The 16,281-nt window shown below is 41.0% G+C and overlaps 2 protein-coding genes across 6 annotated transcripts in view; one reads left to right on the top strand and one right to left on the bottom strand.

The window, feature by feature from the left end:
* WDR41 (WD repeat domain 41) overlaps positions 1-5,680 on the top strand; it is a 48,889-nt gene extending 43,209 nt beyond the window's left edge. The window contains exons 10-13 of the mRNA XM_036090149.2: positions 1,048-1,169; positions 1,991-2,079; positions 2,901-3,034; positions 5,466-5,680. Coding sequence (XP_035946042.2) covers positions 1,048-1,169; positions 1,991-2,079; positions 2,901-3,034; positions 5,466-5,618 — 498 coding nt within the window. The 3' untranslated portion in view covers positions 5,619-5,680. The remainder of the gene's footprint in view (positions 1-1,047; positions 1,170-1,990; positions 2,080-2,900; positions 3,035-5,465) is intronic.
* A 2,759-nt stretch (positions 5,681-8,439) lies between these two features.
* Positions 8,440-16,281, bottom strand: part of PDE8B (phosphodiesterase 8B) — a 239,301-nt gene continuing 231,459 nt past the window's right edge. For all 5 annotated transcript variants that reach the window (XM_036090141.2, XM_036090142.2, XM_036090139.2 and 2 more), the window contains 4 exons: positions 15,866-15,986; positions 13,503-13,670; positions 10,978-11,107; positions 8,440-10,450 (listed from right to left, as the gene is read on the bottom strand). In XM_036090141.2, coding sequence (XP_035946034.1) covers positions 10,341-10,450; positions 10,978-11,107; positions 13,503-13,670; positions 15,866-15,986 — 529 coding nt within the window. In that variant the 3' untranslated portion in view covers positions 8,440-10,340. The remainder of the gene's footprint in view (positions 10,451-10,977; positions 11,108-13,502; positions 13,671-15,865; positions 15,987-16,281) is intronic.

Here is a 16,281-nt window from a genome sequence, read left to right on the forward strand (position 1 = left end):
TTGCTAAATGCAGAGTACCAATCCCTAGGGCCAAGGGCATCATTCCAGATTTAGACTCTGATAAGCCTTAGGGGCATGCTTTGGTCTAAATATTATAGGTCTGAGTTGGGTTTGTCGCCTTTGAGGGTGCATGAGAAGACTTTTTTGGTATAAAACAGGGAGGCAATGTAGGGGTTTTGAAAGGGCTGCCTTACTGGGGTACCTGTTGCATAAGAAAGTGATTCTTAGGCGAGTGCTACCGAAGTCTAGTGATGTGCAGAATAATTTCAGAAGCTAGGTGGTGTGGTGTGAGGCAAGAACAAAGGACTGGAGTAACATGACCTTGATTCTAATATCCGCTCCATGTCTTAACTTTCTGAGTGACTTCAATCTTCTTTTAAAATTTTAACGGGCTTATCTGGAAAATGGCAATAGTACTTGCTTTCCCTACCTTAAAGAGATGTTGTGAGGCTGTCATAAGATAAATATTGGTGAAAGTATCTTCAAAAAGTTAAAGTTGTTTTAGTAAAAAGGTATTTCTAGTAATACATTTGGAAAAATGTTTTTGCAAATCCTTCAGAGGATCTTAAGACGATAGTGTCCGTACAGCATATGCTTTTTTGTGTCCTTTATAGGTCTCTTGCATGCTTAAGATGTGCGGTACAGGTAATTTTGCTCACATTGTCCAGGCAGAAGCAGCTAAGTACCTTCCCAAGGATAGAGCGTTACGTGAATGAACACCTAGGTACCTCAGCAGCCTCCGCTGTAGGGCCATTCTGCAGCTGTAGTCGCTCTCTCGAGTTGTCGTATTTTAGTGAGGGAAGAAGGTGATGTTAAGGGGTGTGATATGCAGAACTTCCTCTGTATTGATGGTTGTGTCCTTCTACCTTTTAAATGCTCTGAGCTTTCCTTTGCACTTCAGGGGGCAGTACAGTAGGTAGGACTGAGAGCTAGGAATAGGGAAGGTAACGGTGGCTTTCTGATGTTATAGCCGGGCTGGAAATCTGTTATACTGTGTAGTGGTAAGTACTAATTTTATGCCCATTTCTGAACTTTTCCCCCCACCAGAATGTATTTGCTGCAGTCGGAAGGGGTTTATACGTGTATAACCTTCACATGAAGCGTGTGATTGCTTGCCAGAAAAGTGCCCATGACTCTAATGTCCTGCACATTGCCAAACTTCCAAACAGGTACACGGTCCCATCTGTTCTACAACAAATGAAAGAAACTCACATTTCCCAGCGCCACCAAGGTAATTTCTCAAGTGGCAAAGCTCTTCTGGCTCCTTGGTTTGACCTGGTAGGTTCTTTTGGAAATGGAGAATACCCATGGCTGTCTCTAACAGAAGAGTTTGTGGCAAAATGTTAAAACGTTTACAAGAAGCTGCATTCAAATGAATTACATTGAATTTGATGATAGGAAGAGATAACGTTAAAATTTCGTATTTATTTAAAAAGACAAAGACTTTTGGGCACTATGTGCTCATTTTTCTTATATTTTCCAGAAACTCATATGTTCATTGTAGTTGTTGACGGCCAGAAAGAAATGGTCATCTCCTTGTTGTGTGAGGCTACTAAGCAAGGGCTTTCCTGTCAGGATAAATTTGGCTGCTGAGTTTCTAGGGATGAAATTACAGGAAGGGAATACTATTTTCTATGCAGGATACTGTTAGTGTTAGAGCTGCCCTGAGAAGAGATACTGTGAGAGGAGGGAAGGGGGGACGGGTCAGGATATTGTGAAAGTGTAATTCATACAGTTTTCGTAAATGTGTTTTACAAAATGGGATGAAGTATTTATCACATTTGAGCCAGTTTAACAGTGTAACGGGTGCCCTTCCCGAAGAGTGCTTTTACTTTGCATTGTAAAGCCATGTTAAATTATGATTTTTATCAGCTCCTGCCCAGAACTGAAGAGAAGCGGTTGAGGGCTCCACTGATTTCTTTCACTGCAAATTTCGCATTGGCCCTCCATGGCGCATTCTCTTTTTATTACTGATTTTCTGTTCTGACAGGCAGTTAATCTCATGCTCGGAAGACGGCAGTGTACGCATTTGGGAGTTAAGAGAAAAACAGCAGCTTGCAGCTGAACCTGTACCAACAGGTGTGTGTCTTTTCTCCTATGAAAGGCAGAAGGCGCATGTTCACATGAAGCATATGCTAGTCGGGATCCTGGATCATATCTTAATATTGCTCTAATGTAGAACTGCCTGGTTTTTTCCATCTCAACTAGTATTTTATTGTTTTAAGGGAAACTGTCATTTCTGAACAAATGGCCCATTGATGTAATTATTCATTTTATATTGTCTAGCATAATGCTTGATACACAAGGAGGATTTGTACCATCAGATACCAAATTCAAGTGTTCTTTCAGCCTGGAAGCATTAATATTGAACTCAGTTTATGGAAAAAAACACTTTTGTGTTTATATCATAATCTCATGAGCTCTTGACCTGCAGGTGTTTGCTTTGAAAAACAAAATCCTGGTTCATTAGCAACCTTTGCATAAGAAATCAGATGCTGCTACCTCTGGAGTTCCTTCTGGTCATGTGACGGTGCTAGGATATTGTTTTTGGACACACGTTGCTTTTCATCTATGCTTTGTTGATAGATCTGTGTTGTGGCTTTTTTTTTGGACACTGACATTCAGGCCTTTTACTGCTCTCCTTTATTCCCAGTGCCTTTTTGTCATGTTAATACACCTTTACCAGTGGGTGAGTAGGGCCAACAAAAGAGATGAGCAGCAAACCTGGTAGTTAAGATGAAATAACAGATTTACAAAAACCCTAGCTTAGTGTTTCATACCATCCCCTTAGCCCTTGACTAAAGTACAGAACATCTTTGCATTTAAATTTTCTGTTTTTCTGATCTTAAGTAAAGAGTACAGTAATTTTAGAAATGACCAAAATGATTTTGTTTTTCTAGGTTTTTTTAACATGTGGGGATTTGGAAGAGTGAACAAGCAAGCCAGCCAACCTGTTAAAAAGCAACAAGAAAATGCTCCTCCATGTTCATTGGAGCTTATTGGAGATTTGATTGGACATTCCTCATCTGTGGAGGTATTTTTAATAGGCATGTAAAGGTTTAGGGCATTCATGAAGTCCTATACTTTTTTTTTTTCTGTATGTTTTTGCTGAATCTAAACGTGGATAGGTTATAGTATGTGCAATTAAGATCTCCCTTTACAGAGACACGAAGTGAGGAAGCAAGGAATGTGTTGTTTCTAAAAATGGGCTTAATCACCATTATTTATGAGATGGAGACAGCCTAGAATCAGATGATATGAATCATGTTGAATACCTAACAGTAGTAGAGGGTGCATGGAGGGTTGGGTTATATGTAGAGTTAAAGCCTTGCAGAATGGAATTCAAGGGGCCTTTATCACATTCATGAACAGAGTACTGTTTTTACCTCCTTTTGAAGGATCATATTTTGTTAGCTTTCCTAAGACTTAGGGTCTTGGTTATTGTTGTGCATATATGAAAATACTAGTTGAGAATTGTAAGATGTATACAATTCTACCTTGTGGAAATCCAAATACATTAATATTTACTATATGCACCATTGTTGATAATGAAAGGGAGAGGACTGGAACTGGTAGTAGTATAAGCAGAGCCCTAAGTGATGAATTTCTTAAATTGTTCTTCCCTGTTTCCCAGCCAGGGAGGAACAAATTACTTTTCATTTGAATGTGCATTTATGCTTCGGGGCAGCTGCAGTGCACTTAGCAATCACTGCTTCTATTTTAGGCAGTATACTAGACACTGGAGTTTACGAAGATACAGGTCATCCAGTCCTTGCCCTCCTCGGTCTTCTAGAGGGGAAGGACACAGCCCAAATCAGTTGTTAACCTCAGCTGCTCAGGCAGGCCCAGATGACTGTAGACAGCGAGTGCTCAGGACTTAGAAGGTTGGGGAGGGTTAACATACATAGCCTTGTGACCCTGAGTTCCCTAATGTTGGGTATTGGGTCTTGTTTATCTTTGCTTTCCTCTAACACGTAGCGCAGTTGTTTTCCTTTTGTTCTGCTTTTTAACTTTGCTTTTGCTTAGGTGGCTATTGTGTAGTTTGGGATTGGGGAGAACAGAATGTGGTAGAAGTGCAAAGATTGCATCTCCGTGGTGGCACGAGCAGACTGGCTGGGTTGGAGCAGTGGTTTTCTGTGAACAGACACTAGTAGGAGATAAAGCCTGAGAAAGTAGTTTTGCATCAGATTAATTTTGGCTTTATTTTTAAAATAGTAGGTACCCACTAAAGGTTTTTAAATGGTGGGGGTAGGGGCGCCTGGGTGGCTCGATTGGTTAAACGTCTGCCTTTCGCTCAGGTCATGATCTCAGAGTCCTGGGATCGAGTCGTGCATCGGGCTCGCTGCTCAGCAGGGAGTCTCCCTCTGTGCTCTCTCTCAAGTAAATTAATAAAATCTTTTTTAAAAAAATAAATGGGGTAACCTTCAAAGTGGCATATTTGCCATAATGTAGACCTGAGGAATTTTCCTGAAAGTGTTGACATTGAAGTTTTTTTTAAATATCTCTGGCTTGAGAAAAATCTTGGCTCCCTTTTAGGTGCTACCTCCTGAACTTCTTCATTCCTTTTATGTTTTTACCCTTACTGTCTAGCCAACCCTGTTACCTGTAGTATTTTGCTTCCCTCCTTCCCCCTCTTCACTTACAGATCATCAGCTGAGGCCTTATCCTGCTTTGTTCAGAATTGTTATTTCAGAGAGAACTCCCATCCTGTTCTTTGATGTTGTATTTCTCTCCTTCGTTTTAGTCTCGCCTTCGCCAAGCTCTGCTCTCTACTGCGGAGGTAGCTCTGCTGCCTTTTCGTGAACACTTTTTTTTTTATTCTTCTCTTCCAGCCTATTTCTTCACCAGGCATGACCTTCCCTTCATTTCAGAAGTTTTAGGTTTTTGAAGCTTTGACAGTTTCGGTGGTTACTGATCTAGATCCTCTCTTTCTGTGGCAAATCCTAGTGTGAACTACATTTTTTAGTACCTGGTTACATAGTCTTTGTTTCAACTATGATGTGGTTTTCACAACTGAACTAGAACCTTCTTCATGGTAGGGACCATAACATATAGATGGCATTCTGTAAATGCTTATGGATTAGAGAGCTCAAGCCAGTGTTTATCTTGCAGAATTAGGAGTTTGGACATGTTACTGGTAGCCATTTGTCCATAAATAATGAGGGAGGTATAATTGATGAAGCAGTTCTGGGAGGACTTCTGACATAATCTTAAAACGAATACCTGAAGAATTAGATTATAGTAAAACTGAAGAAGATGCTGTGGGAATTCACAAAGATAGGTATTGTAGTTCTGATTATTAAAATACAAGATAATGCTAGACCATTACACAACTTGTCCTGAAAAAATGAGTTTTATATTCAGATTCAAATAAGTCTGCAAGTTAACTATCTTACAAGCATATGTTAGTCTCGCCTTTTCTCTTTGAAGTTCCTGTAATCAGGTGGCTTTAAATTTCTTTACAGATGTTTCTGTACTTTGAAGATCATGGACTGGTGACATGCTCTGCTGACCATCTCATTATTTTGTGGAAAAATGGAGAAAGAGAATCTGGATTGCGCAGTTTAAAATTATTTCAAAAGTTAGAGGAGAATGGTGACTTATATCTTGCTGTCTAGTTGAAGGAATTTGGAACACATGTGCATGAACCTTGAACATCAAATATAGGGTAATACTCAAATTTGTAATGTATTATTTTTTTAAAGAGTTTAAGTAATCTCCACCCCCAGTGAGGGGCTCAAACTCACAACCCCCAGATCAAGAGCTGCAAGTTGTTTCTCAGGTATTAACATTCACAAGAGAATACACTGCAAGTTTTTTGTTTGACTTTTCACAGCAGTAACCTGAAACCACTGAGGAAATGGGTCTAATTTCAGCAGTGAATTTTCAGAAAGTATTCAGATCAGAGCACAAATATTGGTAAAGAATTTTAGCCTAGTTTCCGTATAGAAAATTTTTTTAAAATAACACTTAAATTGTATGAGCTTACGTTTAATGAGAAAGTGCTCAGAACCTCTCACTTCATTTAGTATAATTTCGTTGCCTCTAATTACATTCTTATTCATCACAAAAATTTTTTAAAAAGTTAAATGTACTTTCATTTAGGCCTTTCTGAATTTTGAAGTACCTGGCTTTATTCTCAAAATGAGTATTTTAACTATACCTGTTTTTAAAAAACTTATGAGCCTACTTTAAAAAATATAATAATTATAGAAGATATTTTGGGATAAAAATGAAAAATCCACTGAAAAACAGGTAGGACGTAGCACATCTTGAATTTACACCTTGAGACCTCCAGGAGATTGTGTTGCTGCTCAAGGGGTGCATGCTGGGTTTGAGCTGCTTCATTTGAACCTAGACCCTGTGAAGAGGTGGAAATAGAACAGCATAACTGTGGCATTCGTTAGAAGTTTTATTTTGTTCTTTGGTTTTCCTTAGAGCCTGTTGGATTAAGAATCTGTGTGATAAATATATCCTACCTCCTACAGATTCCCTGGTCTTTAGTAACTAATTAAGAATGTTCTATGAGCAAACTTGAGTCTCTTACTGTTTAATTCCAACTTTTTTTGTTGGTGGTGCCAAGTAATTTGTTTAAATGCCTTTGTTGTGTTTTAGTTTAGCTACTACAATTCCTATAAACTCAGATCAATAGGAATCTTACCAGGGTGTATTTTTTGCCCCCATGTGAATTGGCTGAATAGCGATTAGCTAGATTGGGACCAGACCAGCATCTAGCCCTCATATATGCCAGGGATGAGAGCTAGATCAGTAAAGAGGTACGGTGTTTTCCAAGTCAGAGACTGGAGCCGCAAGTACCTGATTGATCTTACTGTTCCTCCAATATGAAATACTTGAGAAAGGCTTCATTTGTGTAGTTACTTGCTGTGACCACTCAGATTTAATCCTCTTTATCACCCTACCAGCCTTAGAACAGAATATTCTTTCTCCCCTTTGGTACTAAAGAATAAAAGTTAAAAAAGAAAGTGGAGTTATTCTTAAAGTGCTGATCAAAGAATCCTATTATGATGTTGGAAGACTGATCCTTCTCCTTTGCTCTCTGCCAATTCACCTGTTCATCCCACTCATCTCTAATGGAATTTTTATAAATTGTTTTTACTAGTTTTATCTTTGACCATTGCTTCCACAACTATCTACAGACTGGAAGAGCTAAGGTCATCTATGCCAGACCAATGCCCTAATGTTAGGAATGAGGAAACTGAGGCCCAGGCAGGTAAGGCCTTGCAATTAGCCCTATTCCATCAGATTGTTGATCACTTTAGTTAGGTATCTCTGAGTCATTTTCAGGCTTTAAAATTTTACTCAATAGCTGGACTTTCTTCTGTTACTAGCTAGCTTTTTCTTTGGACATTTTACATGAGGTCTTTTTCAAGTTGTTTTCTTGAGTTGTAGAAGACCTCTTCCATGAATTATACAAGGAATTCATAGATTTTTAACTGCTTTATTTCCTAATAGTTTTTGGGTTAGTAATCTATTCCCACGGAGTGACAAACTATAGGTGAGTTTTGGCAGCAACCAGTACTGTAAGCACCATCAATCCTCTTATCTGTCTGGAGGGAAGCCCCCCACTCAGGAAGATGGGAGCTTCTACTAGGGCTCAGACTTGATGGCTGCTCAGTAGTTGTATGTAGACTGCTGCTAGAAGTTGACCTTGAAGCACCCCAAGTAACACTATGTAGTGGGCCTTGTCATTTTTATTTAAAAATCCCCTATTACCTCCCTCTCTGGCTGTCTTCACATAATACAAGCAAGAGCCTAAATTTCAGGGGCACTGTATCTTTCCTTTCTCAGCCGGAGGCTTGTTCTTTGCCCCCAAGACTAACCAGTCCTGACTTAGGAAGCAAATTTTAAAATCTAAAATTGGAAGTAAATAATGACTTCGAATTATAAAACATTGTTACCTCTACAAGAATGACCTTATAACTAACTTCTAGTGAAGTACTAGTCTTAATGTGACTTCTACCTATATTAGAGTGCATTCTTCTCAATCAGTAGGGGGTCCCTTCAACACAGAATGTTTTAGTAAACAACTAAGTATAAAGAGGCATTTATAATAGTTTATACCTGCTGAAAGACTATATGGGAGAATGCAATATTTAGTTAGCAATTCAGAGGATTACACACTGATTAAGATCATAGCTGTGCTAAAGCTTTGGTACCTGGCAGTCTTAAAGCCTTTAAGTTCTTATGAAATTAATTTGACATTACAGGGAGTAAGCTGTAACATTCATACAGAAAAAATGTTACTTACCGAATGGAACTGAAAGCGACATGGCAAGGTAAAGATTGTCCTTGTCTGGAGCAAGCTTCTGAAGCCTAGGCAAGTTATTTAGTTCTTTAAAATAGGATTTTGATATCCTGACTTTAATGTGTCTGAAAGTAAAGTGTGTGACTCATGAAATAAAGGACAGTAAAGCGAAATTTTGAAATAATGAAAAGTTTAGGCCAAAGAGATAAAATAAAAACAGCTGTTGGGAATGAAAAATGGCTGTAGGAATTTAGTTACAAGTACTTCACAAAAACATTTTCATCACATTTACATAGTGCAGCATTACAACACAAAGCTAGCTGCTGTCCTGACCAAGCACATTCGCTTTTCTAACAAAAATAATTTAGATACATTTCTTTACGTGGAATTGTCATATATGATTTCATTTTTTGGTACAAAACATAGAAAAAAAACATTGGCACATTATGTAGTGATAAGTCATTTTTTTTCTTCCCATGTACTGGTTTCAAGTGTTCTACATTCCAATTTTCATTTGAAAAAAGTAACTACTATTCAACTAATTCAGCCTCTGTTTATACCTCTTAAAAATGCAGCAGGGAGTACAGAGGATTTGAAAAGGAAAAGGAAGATACTTTGTTTACTGAGTTTGATATTTACAACACATAGAGAAGGGTTGTTTGGTAAAAGAGAAAGGAAAATCTCAAGTCTGACTTCATGTAGATCACAGAAAGTTTTCAAAAGAGCTGTATAAAAATATGCACTTGTGCTTTAGAAGCTTTTAGCATACAATTAAGAGCATAAAATAGTATTTACTGCTTCCCCTTATGCCTATTTTCTGATCTATTTACACATCTTGCAGTCTTGTCTTTTTTACATCATTAAAGCAAAATGGCAAGGTCTCAAATATAGATAGGTTAAAAACATCTGAACCTTGAAACTGCCCCATCCCTCCCCCAAATATATATGTATAGATGGTACACGGCACAACCTACTCCATGGACTGACTTACACCCAGTAAATTTAGAGTGCTTTAATAAAAATTTTAAACAGCAAATGTATATAAATTTTTTTTTTTTTAAAAAAAGCTTATCCAAGGGCATTCAAATTTAATGGCTTTTATATACTCACCATAGTGCCTTGTGACTGCCTCTGTAAACCAGGAATAAGGGAAGCTCTTGGATTCCACCCCCCAAACGAGGTGTCAGTCCCTTGCCCATCATGAAGGGCTTTGTGTTAGGCTGAATTCCTCTTCTAGAAGGAGGGCCACACAGGCTGCTACCGGTGTACAGCAGGCACTCACCAGGCCAAGGCGGTGGTCGCCTTGGGTGTCACGCCACTGAGCAAAGGAACGGCTTAGCCATAGAGGCGGTGAAACTAACTCGTTTATCAGTAATTTGGTCCTAGTTGTTTTGCTCATTTTTTTTCTTACGTATTATGAATGCTTCTGACTGAGACTCTTGAGAAAAAAGTCAAGCTAAACAGTGACGGTGACTTTTATGGTAAGAGATGAGCTGAACACTAGCTAAGCTACTTTGTCATCCAGCAAGATGGGCTCACAGGCACCAAGTCTTTGCTGCGTGTGTCCTGCTAGTTATAGTAAATGAGCTCCATGGTTTGATGAGGACAGACAGGGTGACAACAGGACAAAGGATTTTGCCCTGTGTTTATTCTGTCACTTCAGTGTTCAAAAGAACATGTATTTTTCTTCATGGAATGTAACTTTCTAAAAATGCAGTTTGGGGACTTGGATGATTCAGAGTCCAATATTAAACACCATCTCTTTGGGGCGCCTGGGTGCTCAGTTGTTAAGCGTCTGCCTTCAGCTCAGGTCATGATCCCAGGGTCCTGGGATCGAGCCCTGCATCGGGCTCCCTGCTGAGCGGGGAGCCCGCTTCTCCCTCGCTCCCCCTGCTTGTGTTCCTGCTCTCGCTATCTCTCTCTCTGTCAAATAAATGAATAAAAAGTCTTAAAAAAAAAAAACCATCTCTTTAACCTACACCTGTCCTTTTCACTAGAAAGGAATGCCTCTTATTTACATGACTGTGATTCACAGTGCCCTTGGCAGATCACGAGGTCCCCTTCTGTCTTGGCTCTAGCTGTCAGATGGAAGCCTCAGACTTTTGCACTTGAGGTCATCTAATGTCTTCCAGTGTTTGTAGTTATCAGCCAGATGTTGCATCAGGCCTGGCAGATGGGCAAAGGCTGCAAGGACATCAAAGGATCACAAGTTAGGTGGCCGGAACATGTGCAAGACTGGGGCTCTGTGGGACAGATTGGGGCTCAGAAGTGGAAGAGAGGTACCATAGTGCGCACACCAGCATGAGAAGTAAGTTAACACTAGCTTCTGAAATACAAACAGGCCCTTGCAGTTAAAAATTGAAGCGCCACTCACCAGCAACATTACAGAATGTATTCAGTCTACTCTAAGTCACAGATTCTGTCAGTATTCTTTCTAGAGGTTCTCCAAGGACAGGCTAAAACTGTTGCAAGCTTTGGAAACCTATGCTTCCCAGAGGTTAAGACTTGGTGCTGCAGTTATCAAACATCCATTGAGTTTTCAAGGTGCTGGGCATGCAGAGTGCACATGCGCCCCACCCCATCTGGCTCCAAACAGCCGACAGCTAACTTTTCACACACACACAACCAAAATTTAACATTTCACTTACACCTTTAGGCCCAACTTGTGTCATTAACAAAATATTCTGTGGGGGGGTGACAGAACAACTTACCATCCCAAGCGTCAAACATGTCTGTTATGAAGTAGTCAATGAAGGAGATTTGGGATTTGGGGATGCTGCAGGTGTTCCGGTCAAACACTGGCATCACCACAGGGAGCCCCTGTCTCTTCTCCTCATCAGTCTACAAGACAGACATGAGAACACAGGGCTGGGGCACCTGAGGAGCTGTCCCAGGAGCATCTCATTTCTCAGAACGACTCTGAACATGGGGCCTCATCCAATTGTAGGTATGAAGACATAGGTTCAGGAAGCTCCCGAGGCTTACGTAAGTCAACCACCCGATGAGCGGGGGTGACTAAAGGCAGGTCTTCTGACTCTGAAGTCTCTTGTATGGTACCAGAGCCCCTCCTGAAACACCGATCTCAGGATTTTTTTTTTTTTAAAGATTTATGTATTTGACAGAGATAGCGAGAGAAGGAACACAAGCAGGGGGAGTGGGAGAGGGAGAAGCAGGCTTCCCGCAGCGCAGGGAGCCCGATGCGGGGCTCGATCCCAGGACCCTGGGATCATGACCTGAGCCGAAGGCAGACGCTTAACGACTGAGCCACCCAGGCGCCCCCGATCTCAGGATTCTTAACCCCTTTCCGGAGATGTTTCCAAAGTCCTACTAGCACCACCAAATGCTAACACAAATGGAATACTGCTCTTTACAGTGAGGGTGCAGAAGCGATGGGGGGGGTGCGAAAGGGCTTAGGCCTTAGCGTGAATCAAGGCACTGCCGCCAAACTGTACCAGGAGTCACTGTATTCTTGACTGTCACGTGCCTGAAGTTTAAAAAGCCAGTTCTACTTACCAATATCCTCATTAAAGCAGTAGGAATTATTAATATTAATACATTTTGACCTCTGAGTATATGTCCTTTTAAAATTCTCTGTTGTGACAAAATGGGAAGTACACTGAAGCCCTCACACTGCCTACCACAGTATAATGAGGTGGTCTGGAGGAAAAGCGTTTATACAGTTGAGCTGAAGCAGCCTCCTTGTTCTATTTTTACTTGAAAGAAGGACAAACTGTGATTGTTCAGGTTTGGGTACTGGTCATGTGGCTCTCTCAAGGAGTGTGTCAGTCTGAGAATTTTGCACAGTAGAGAGTGTGTTTATTTGTGTAAGGCCAGCCTGTACTGTGCTGAATATTAAGATCCCCATTTTCCTGATGGTGTGCTGAACCAGAGGCCAGCTGATCAGAGGCTTCGTTTCTGACTTTTGATTTTTAGGCCACAGTGCTTGTGAACATTAGTACATTCCTTTTTGGGAGAAGGACACCTGAACAAGAAACTTATATTAGATAACTTAAAAGTGCTTCTTTCCCATTCTCCATTCCCGTACTTAGAGAATAATTACGAGTAGGATTTTAAGCCCTCTCTATGGGTCCTGGGAGGTCCATTAATGGCCTCCTACCAGCTTTTGGCTCAGCTTGCTCATTTCAGGTTAATCGATAAAGGCATCTTTAAAATCTCCACTATTGTTCAAGGAGTAGTTTGGATTTTTTACTCTTACCCCTTCTCTCTGGCAAGCTCAGAACTGCCTGTCCTACTTTCCTTCACTTCAGGAGCTCGTCTTTCCGGCCTTGAAAGCTGCAGTTAACTTACTGAGTACTTGACTGGTCATGCCCCCGCCAGCCCTTCTGGACACGAGCCATTCTTTACCCTGCCTTCATGGTACACTCAGCCACACTGGCCCTCCCACAGTGCAGGACTTGTAACTGTGTGTGTGTTTCTGTCTCTGCCACACACATGCACCTCAGCCCTAGAGCCTCTTCCCTGGAAGTAGGCCTGTATTTCAGAAGGCATCTTGTGCTCTACTAATTTCTGGATTTTTTTTCCTTCAACTCCTTCACACTGGCAAATTGAACTACATATTGCTACTCTCCTTATATAAAAATTCTATTTTTCTTCCTTACGAATTTTACACAGGATACTTTCTCCCCCAGAAAGTCCTTTCCTATTTCCATATATCTAAATCTTTTCAAAAAACAAAAACACAACTTTAATATCATTTCCCCCAAAGCTGCTTTTTTTTTAATCATCTAGGAAACATATCTGAACTCAGATAGCACTTAGCATACCTCCTTTAGAGATACTTCCTATTTTTAGCGATCTGTGGACCTATCTATGTCTACACCTCTCCCCTACAGTTTATGAGCTGCCCATGAGTGGGAGTGTGTCGTGCTCCTATCTGTGTCCCCACAGGGCTCAGTGGAGAGAAGAATAACCTGGTAAGTGAATGGATGGTAGCCCAGTTTTTGTGAAAGTTCAGGATCTCACATTTTGATGATGAAACGATACTTCCAAAGGCTCAGTTTATCCCCTTTCTCCTAGAATGACTTTGGTCAGTGACCAGCCACGTCACTCACTCTTGGAAGGAACCAGAAGTCTACTCTGGGCCGGGGTGAGCCATTTCTTTCCAGAGAGGATTCATTTATTAATTGATGGCTACTGGACTGGAAAATCTCCAGAGTTCCATGACCTGGAGCCATTTCCAGAAGAGAAGTGGAGCTTCCCTAGAGAGGTGGTGTACCTGTGCAAAATACTCCTCAGAGATCCTCCCAGCCCATTCGATGCACAGGTCCAGGGGGCGACAAGGGTTGGCTACATCAGCACACTTGATCATCATACGCTTGATCAGGATTTGGTTTTCAGGAAAGTTCTTCCCAGTAGGGTTGCATTCACAGTCGCTGCCCTCAATCTGGAAAACAGATGGTCACATTAGGGTTAAAATGATGTTAGGACCACAGGGACCAGACATTAGATGGTCAGCACCCAGGCCCATTTAGACCTGACTGGGACTCAAGTTTTCCCATCCTTAATTCCATATATAATACACTGACCTATCCTTGTACAAAAATAACCTCAGTCAAGACAAAAACAGTTTAAAACCTCAAACTCCCTATCACCACTCATCCAGTCCCTCGCTGCCATGCTCTTCCCCGGAGGTAACTATTACAAGCAGGGTTTGGATTTGTTTTTAGTAGTTTGTTATGTCATTTTCAAGGAGAGTTTTTCTCCGATTTTATCAGGATGTGTAAAAACAACTTCCAGGTTTTAAAAAAATCTATTAAAGAAAGATAGGAAAGAACACATACATATGACCCTTCAATCATTTCTTCACTTATTTCTACTACTTATGCCTGCTCTCTCCTTCTCTCTCCTATTACTTCTGTCCCATTCTTTCCCACTTTGTTTCTTTCTCTTAAGGCATCCGTCCACTCAGGCTTTCTTGGCTGCCGCTCTGAGTGGTGGCGAGTCATGAGCCATGTACATTCTGGGTGGGGTGGGGGGGGGGGCAAAGAGCAGAAAGTGGCCTGGGGCTGGATGGGGTGTATTCAGTCCTGTTTAGAAAGACCGGTTATGCAGGAGTACAGACCTAGTGACCAATGTCAGGGGTCCTGAGCCAAGTGGCCAGCTCTGTGACTAGGCTTACATAAATGCAACAATAAGCCAATTACACAAAACCTGGAAGATTGCTATTTTCTGCTTGCAAAGACATCAGATTGTGTGAAAACACTTATATTTCCAGAGCTCTGCCAAGCTGAAAAATGGCATGACATTTTAAGGATTTTTGTTTTGAGACTAGACCTATTTATTAAACCATCAGTGGACAGAATTATGTTCTGAAGGTTATTCTTTTGATTACTTACCACTGGTAAAATACTGCTTACAGTAGACACTGTGGTAAATGATAAATCTCAACACAGAGCTGCTGGGAGCTTATTTTAATAGGTGAATTTCCTCAACTCTGAATTCTGTATAATTTTTCCCTCCTGAATCCCCAGATCCTTACCCCCTAAGTCAGTCTCCTAAAAAGAGAGGGCCCTGGCATTATGCTGTGGGACCCCTGGGGGATGAAGTAGAACAAGTGAGGTGGAACTGTCCATCTACGCTGGTCATGTGAAGGGTCCTACACAAACAGTCTCCTTACTGATCATCAAGTTACTTTTAAGACAACCGTTCATCATCCATCCACATACGCAACCTCTTCTCAATGAAAATGAGCATAAAGCTTTCCTAATTTTACAGGGCTATGAACAGCTTCATGGTTTCGGAGGTCAGTTGAACTCATTTTAAAACAATAGAGATGTGGACGTTCTGTGCATGTTTCTAAAACCCAAGTTTGGAAGGGCTTTAAGGCAGGACTAGGGTATATCAGTAAATTTTAAAAAGGAAAAATGACATAAATGCTTTTGTTTTCAACTAGCACTCACAGTTTGACTCTATGGAGTTTTTAGGTACTGATGTTTTTAATGCAAGTCAGCAGAAGTACAGTTCTTTAAAATATCCACTTTTTTTCCTAATACTAAATTTCAGCTTCTATTTTATTTTTTTATTTTATTGAATTATTTTAATTCCAGTATAGTTAATATACAGTGTTGAATCACTATATTGTACACCTGAAACTAACAGTTGTACACATTGCTCAAGTGTTCATCAGGGCAAGTGTGCTCTTTTATCCCCATCACCTATTTCCCTCCCTTCCTTCCATCCACGTCCCCTCTGGTAACCACCAAGTTTGTTCCCTATAGTTAAGAGTGTTTCCTGGTTTGTCTCTCTTTTTTAAAATAGCCACTTTTGAGGTCTCAAATGACAGAAAATTAGAAAGGGCTTTGGATCCTCTAAAATACCCCCATTTAGGCTAGCCTCCGCTGTCTGCAGGCCTGTCTTCTTACTCTTTGGGCCTACCACCTCCTGTCACCATGGGCCTTATCTCAGGACCTTTCTTTCAAGGAGCTCAGGGTTACTGTGGCCAGCACTTCCAGCCCTTCTTCACCAACTCCGAGCAGATAACCACCTTGTATTCAGGATGAAGAGAAAGTGTGTTGAGGCCAGAGTAGCCTCTAATGGAAATAATACTCGGATGTATCTTATTACAGGGGAAATGCTTACCTCAGCTGCCATTGGCTTATTGATGCTGTTCACAAATTTGTTCACATGTTCAAAGTGTTTGGTCATCTCTGTTGCTAAAACCATGTCAATAATAGCCTGGCGCAGTGTTCGATAATGGGTCCTAAAATAACCAGAAGACAAAGAGCCTTGTTCATATCAGGTCCAGAATGAGAACTGTTCTGCTACCATTTCACCACACTTCCACAGTGTGGGAGGAAGCTGGGGGCACAGAGTTGAGAACTGAGTGCAGATCATCAAGTTTACCTGCTCCTCTTCCCAGTAAGCCAGGACCTGTTGACGCCATTCCATGGGCCCCAGTACAGCTGACCCTTGTAGGACATGTTGTGTGTGTGTGTGTGTGTGTGTGTGTGTGTGTGTGAGAGAGAGAGAGAGAGAGAGAGAGAGAGAGAGAGAGA

The sequence above is a fragment of the Halichoerus grypus genome, chromosome 2 (genome assembly GCF_964656455.1).
Source record: "Halichoerus grypus chromosome 2, mHalGry1.hap1.1, whole genome shotgun sequence".
Classification (NCBI taxonomy): Eukaryota; Metazoa; Chordata; class Mammalia; order Carnivora; family Phocidae; genus Halichoerus; species Halichoerus grypus.